At 53.8% G+C, this 7,009-nt stretch overlaps 1 protein-coding gene across 1 annotated transcript; it reads left to right on the top strand.

The window, feature by feature from the left end:
• Nucleotides 1–2,076: 2,076 nt before the first annotated feature.
• LOC125524638 (ethylene-responsive transcription factor ERF095-like) lies at nucleotides 2,077–2,557 on the top strand. The gene has a single exon (XM_048689700.1). The coding sequence runs from the start codon at nucleotides 2,131–2,133 to the stop codon at nucleotides 2,488–2,490; it is 360 nt and encodes a 119-aa protein (XP_048545657.1). The 5' UTR covers nucleotides 2,077–2,130; the 3' UTR covers nucleotides 2,491–2,557.
• Nucleotides 2,558–7,009: the final 4,452 nt, after the last annotated feature.

Raw genomic sequence — 7,009 nt, 5'->3', positions numbered from 1 at the left:
TGCACAACTGAAAGCATAATGAACAATGCCACACTCTTTAATTAGGCATTTAGATTTCTTAATGACTCTCTTGCTCCTGCCATCTACAAGAGACTAAACTTGTCGTTGCAAAACAGGGGTGAGTGCTGCACAACATCATCATCGTGAACCTCTGTATCTGGAGCATCATCAACATTATCATCAATCTATGCATCTGGAACAACCTCATCATTATCAACAATTACATGTTCCTCCTCATCAAAGTGTTGTACCTGCACAGTAACTTGTTGTGGCTCTACATCAAAAGTATCTGTGGACAGATCATCAAGATACATAACAGATTCATTGAAAATGACACTCCTGCTCACAAAAACATTATTAGTTTCAGGATTCCATAACTTGTATCCTTTTACTCCTGATCTGTAACCAACAAACACACACTTGATAGCTCTAGACTCAAGTTTTCCATTATCAACGTGTGCATATGCAGTGCAACCGAAAACTCTCAACTGTGAATAGTCAGCTAGTGTACCAGACCATACCTCAATGGGAGTTTTCTTATTAGGTGGAATGGATGGTGACATGTTGATGAGGTAGCAGATGGTGGAGGCGGCTCCAGACTCGCTACGCTCTGCTTCGGCCCAAGCCTACCGGCGACGGGCCTCGCTTCGCTCGCTCATCAAAAGTTAGCCTTTCCCTTTATACTTGAATTTGGAGCATAAGATAATAAGAATACATGCATTAGCGTCTACAGCCAGGCTCCCAAATCACAATCAAATGCCTCGGCGGGCTGACCGGTCACAAAAAAATGACTCAGCCAGACGCCTCAAACGGGTCTCAAACGTCCAAGCTGACCGGCACCCCTCACATCCAGCCCAAATATGGGGCGGATATGGGGCGCCCGGGCGTGTCTGCCACATAGGACTGACAACGGGATCCCACGCGGAATCGCCCGGAAACTCGGAAGTCTGATGGACGCTTCTTCCCTCACCATAGTGTGAACCCGCATGGCGCCGCTTCGGCTCGCCGCCCGAGGCCAAATCTAGCTATTTAAGCCGAACGACGTCCCCCAACCCTAGCCCATCCACCTCCTCCCTCTCTGCGCCGCCACCCGGGCCCGTCCGCCTCCTCTCCCCCGCTCTCCCATGCTCTCCGGCATCGCCATGGTCCGACAAAAGACCACCACGTACGCTATGCTGACACCGGAGTGCCGTAGGCAGATCACGGAGGAGATCCAGGCTAGGCTCGCAGCCTGCATCAGTTCTGAGCTACCTTCGGACCCGCCGAAGCCGGAGGAGGAGGAAGGAGAGCAGCTACCGGAGCCGATGGAGGTGGCGGATCCGGAGAAGGACGAGGCAGAGCAGCTAGTTCCAGGGTTCACCATGGAGGAGACGAAGGCGAAGTTCGCTGTCGCCCAAGCCGCGAAGATGGTGGAGTAGCAGGCCATCCTAGAGTTCATCCAGGGTGAGACCTATGTGGAGGCCAACCGGGAATTTCACTAGAAGGAGCGGACGGTGGCTGACGCGCTCTTCGCCGAACTCGACGAGGAGATAGAGGAGGAGGCCGGAGCGGAGCACCTGGAGAAGCTGGAGCTGCAGCGACCGCCCATGTACCTAGAGCCGGGCACGGAGATAATCGACATGTTTGACGAGGAGTAGCTAGGTGATTTGTGTAGTACGTAGGTTTTTCCGTTTGCATGCTTTTGTATGTATTTAAGAATTTAGTATAAGGTGTCCGGATGCAGTTGCGGTAATCTTAGGATTGCCCGGTCACTGCCTGCGGGCATGTCCGCACGCGTTTGATAGGTCGGATTTGCCAATCGCGGTTGTAGATGCTCTTATATCCCCCGTTTTTAAATATAAGTCAGAGGTTTCAACATAAATGATATAAGGATGTATGTTGACGTATTTTAGGGTGTAGATTTATTTATTTTACTTTGCATGTAGTCCATATTAAAATCTCTAGAAAAACTTATATTTAGAAATGGAGTGATTACCTACATACACTGTACATGCCCAGCGGCCCGCCTGATCTTTCTATAAATAGCTGCGCGCTGTCCAAAGCTAGTCACATGCAAATTCAGGTCTTAACCTTGTCACTGCTTAGTAGACACACATTACCTAGCTCGCTCTCTCTCCCTCTCATCGAGCAATGGAGGATGACAAGAAGACCAAGTACCGCGGCGTGCGTACGCGGCCTTGGGGCAAGTTCGCCGCAGAGATCCGTGACCCCGAGCGTGGCGGCGCCCGCGTCTGGCTCGGCACGTTTGACACGGCCGAGGAGGCCGCGAGGGTGTACGACCGCGCGGCTTTTGCCCAGAGGGGCGCCACCGCCGTGCTAAACTTCCCCGGGGAGGCCGGGGGCGCCACCGGCTCGTCTTCGTCCGCCCCGGCTGGCTCTGGAGCCGGCACGGGCAGGGGTCGCGGGGGCACAGAGAAGATCGAACTCGAGTACCTCGACGACAGCCTCCTGGACGAGCTTCTCGACGACAGCAAGTACGGTGGTAAATGAGAGAGAGATTGTCTTGAATGCACGTATATATGCATGCATGCAGAAGAAATGGCCTCCACAAATACATATGTAAACGTAGATGTAAACTATACACGCATAATGACACACATACCACATCCATATGGGCCATATTACGTGATCCATCATGCATTACAACACAAGTACCGTTCACATATTTGCATTTAGTTGCAATTTCCACCACTGAATCAATGTCATATATGCTACAAATTACAAAATAATCGCTTTTGTTTCGTGCCCTAAACAAAAGACACGCCAGACATGCACAGTACGCATATGTACTTCTGTGATGAATGAACTACATATATCATGGCAAAACAAGGCAATACATATGTACGTGTTACTGTTGTATCTATATATACGTGGAGAAAAAGAAGTGTTGGGTGGCGGCATCCATCTTGATATATGTACCCAATCATTGTATCTAGCTCGAATGGAATCTGCGGATCATATCGTTGAGCCGCCATTGTAATGTTATCAATGTGGCAATTGCAAACCTGACATTTCTGGTAATATTATATGGCAATTCTCGTACCATCCAGCATGCGTGAAACGTGATATTCTCTTTGCTTTCATGGAACATTGACATATATGTTCGGTCGTTGCACGCTAAAGCTGGCCAATAGAGCCACCGCTTTAGTGCTATGTTTCTGTGTATATTATGGTGGTGCGTGGTTGCATGCATGAATGTGCTAAACCTTTATGGTTCTCTTCGCGTGTGTAATCTATGTCATGGCTGCGGCTGCTTACCATCTCTTGGTTGACATGCATGAATGTGGACCTTGGAAGACCATTAGCTAGATCTAGTAAACAAAAGCACGAAGAGCTGAGCAGCTGCTCACGTGATTAATTATTAAGGAATCTCTGGTAGGTTCATATAAGAGCTTTGGTACAAGTACTCCCTGATTTAAACCACAGGCATCCACCTCGCCTTGTTAATTCCCTCTCTCGTCACCGGAAAAAGGAAACATCCCTCTTTCGAAACAGCCTTTCACTTTGTTTTATATATTACGAAAAAGGATTTCTTCTCGCTTTAGATTATAAAGCAACCAATATCCACAACCAAGTCATCGATACAAAGCACACCACACACACCCAAGACAAGATACAAGGATGTCGGGCACTGACACACAACTTCAACGACTGCCACGCACCCACAGGATGCCCGATCAATCGGGAAGAAGTGTGATGGACCACGCCGGACCGAGGACTCCAAGACGATGCCTCCAAGAAGGGTACGACCACGGAATGTCACCACCATCCGATCCGAAGATTAAGCTTTCACCCGTAGCTAGATGGAAGGAAAGGGAGCACCACGACGGAGCCTACAGGGAGGAACACGACGTCTGCGGACGCCATCACCGTCGGCCAGTGCACGGACTGGGCAAGTGATGTACTCCGGTGCTTCAACCCTTCTGTCGCCTCCCCGGTCCGACAACCACCCGCATCTATGCCATCCGAGCGGACATAGATGCCCGCCCGCATCCGAGTCGTGCAGTTCGCCCACGACCATCGCGTCTCCCACCGCCAGGACCACCACCCTGCCACCAGACCACCGCGAGAGCTCCCAAAGGACACGACTTTGGTCAAATCCACGCCCCCAGCCGCCTCCTGGAATCGCCGAGGGGCACTGCCTCGAGACGAACCGCAACCTGACGCCGCTCAGGGGAAGGGGGAGGTGGGGGACCCATCCCCAACCAGCCTCCCCCCCCCCCCCCGAAACCACTTGTTTCGCCCCTGAAGCCGAACGTCCGGACCCGCCGGAGAGCATCGACCGCCACCCGAAGTCGAAGAAGAGGGATGAGATGGCAGATCTACCGCCACTGCAGCCATGGGAGGCCATCAAGGAGGTCTTCCCGCGCCGAGCTCTGTCGTCCAGCCGCAAGGGCCCGACTGGACGAGGCCGCCCACCACCACCGCTGCCCCCCCCCCCAACCAGATAGCCACGACGAGAGGGGCCGCCTGCGACACAGTTGCACACGACCCGCAGTGCCAGAGGAGGCTCGGCAGAGCTGCCGGGAGGCAACAGCCGTCGAAACCCGCCCGCCGGCCTGCACCAACGCCTTGTCGCCCATCACGCATCCACCACGCCACCGTAGTCGGCCCCCGCCGCCGCGCTCGACATCCAGTGCCGCGTCCCGGCACGCGAGATCCGGCTCGCGCCGAGATACCCGCACGAGGAAATGAGGGGAGCCCTGATAAAGCTATGTACCTAGGGTAGGGTCATGGACCTGACCTAGGCATCCTCCCCTAGGACAGCACCCTAAAGCCAGGATCATTCAAAGAGTACCATTATCCAGTCGACCATAGACATTCCACTCGGAAGAATCACTATCACTCGACCGTCGCAGAAATCACTCGACGAGCAGAAGAGCTAAAGTCACTCTGCACGAACAATGGTCGAGCATTTACTTGTAGGCTTGATTGTCATTTATAGCACCTAGATACAGGTGTTACCAGTAACGTCTCCATCTTTATGTACCTTAAACCCTTTGTAACTGAGGGCGAGAGGGGTCTGGCAAACTCTATATAAGCCACCCCCCTCCTCAGGGACAAGGGTTCGCACTCCCTGTAACTCACACGCATATAATCCAGTCGACCGCCTCCGGGCTCCGAGACGTAGGGCTGTTACTTCCTCCGAGAAGGGTCCGAACTTGTAAAACTCGCGTGTACAACTCCTCCATAGCTAGGATCTTGCCTCTACATCCCTACCCCCCATTCTACTGTCAGACTTAGAACCACGACAGTTGGCGCCCACCGTGGGGCAGGTGTCTTAGCGACTTGTTGGAGAAGTTGCGATTTTCCCGATCCCCATCGACATGGTTTCAGGCGGAGGTTTGGCCGAGGGCCGCGAGATCCGTCTCGGCGCGCTCGTTTCATCACCGACGACTCCGCTTGGCTCCAAGAAGCGCCACTTGACGTCGAGGCGCTCCCTGTCCGTGGGGCAACACACTTTCGCGCGTGCGTCCGTGGCGTCCTCCTACGGCAGCCGTCGACTCGGTATCGATCGGCTCCTGTACTGACCTCCCTCCCTGCAGCCCGCCGGAGCAAGCGTTCCGGTCGATCGAGGCTTCAGCGGTGGGTCAGGCATGCGGTGGCTCGCCAGTCGGCCACCCCCAAGTCGCGGTAATCGAGCCCGACGAAACTCTCTACGGCCTGTTCGACCTGTCGACTGGCTCCGTAGAGATTGCATCCGAGTGCGACAGCAGCGACCCCGCGGCAGAAGTTTTGATGGTCAATGGACCACGCAGTCCTCCTGGCTTCACTCATGAAGACGGAGGCGGCGGGGGCGGCGATCCGTCGCGTGTTCACAAAGAGTACCGCCCCGAACCCCTCTCTTCGCAGCGGAGGGAAGAACTTCACCGCCGGAACATGGATGCGCTTCACACTCCTATCGTTGGAGAAACCCCTGAGGCTCAGGCCTTGGAGGAGGCGCGCCTAGCCAACTTGGTTGAGCGCACTCGACTGGAGAACCTCCAGCGCGCACTTGACGAGCGTGCTCAGCAGCGTATCCCTGAGTCCAGTCGACGCCAACTTTTTCCGCCTCCGACTCAGGTATACCGAACTCCGATCCAGAATATCGCAGCTGCGGCCCGAATAGCGGAGTCAATCCAACCTTCCCAGTCAGAAGCTGGTCGAGGTCTGGTGCAGATCCGGGCTTTGCTCCGTGCGGCGGGAGAGCAGAATACAGCAGTATCTCAGTCGCGGAATAGGATCCATAGCAGATCCATGGTTGCAGACACAGTCCAGTCGGCTCACAGCCCGAGATCGCCCCCGAGGCGTGAAGGACGTGAGGACCGGCGAGATCATTACAGAAACCGCGAGCAGTATGATCACCGACTCAATCACGATGATCGTCGTTGAGTGCCCACGCCTCCCCCAAGGAGTGGGTCATACGTGCCTCGGCAGCATGATGACAGACGTCCTCACAGTGGTGGGCGAAGGATTCCAGTCGACCCCAGGGAGCCGGGCTTTGGTGCGAGATCTATTCTCGTTCAGGGTCTGGTCGACAGAAACAGAGCTCACGGAGAGGGTCACGACAGAGATTTCCCAACCAGCAGCAGGGTACATGTCTCGGGTCCAGAGTGCTTCAGCAGAGCCATCAGGGTTGCGGTGATTCCTCCCAACTTCAGGTTGGCGACTGAAGTCAGTAAGTTCACTAGCGAGTCCAAGCCTGACACTTGGCTTGAGGATTATTGAGTGGCTGTACAGATTGGTGGTGGCAACGATGAAGTGGCCATGAAGCACCTTCCTTTGATGTTGGAGGGCTCGGCCAGAGCGTGGCTGAATCAGTTAGCGCCTAGTAGTATTTATACTTGGGAAGATCTTGCCCAAGTATTTGTCAGAACATTTGAAGGTACTTGCAAACGGCCAGCAGGGCTAACAGAATTACAGTGTTGCATTCAGAAACCAAATGAAACTTTGAGAGATTATATCCAGAGATGGATCACGTTGCACCACATGGTGGAGAATGTGTCGGATCACCAGGCAATTTGTGCCT

The sequence above is a fragment of the Triticum urartu genome, chromosome 1, assembly GCF_003073215.2.
Source record: "Triticum urartu cultivar G1812 chromosome 1, Tu2.1, whole genome shotgun sequence".
NCBI classification, from domain to species: Eukaryota; Viridiplantae; Streptophyta; class Magnoliopsida; order Poales; family Poaceae; genus Triticum; species Triticum urartu.
The sequence above is the reverse complement of the archived record's forward strand: the minus strand, read 5'-3'. Positions and strand labels throughout refer to the sequence as shown.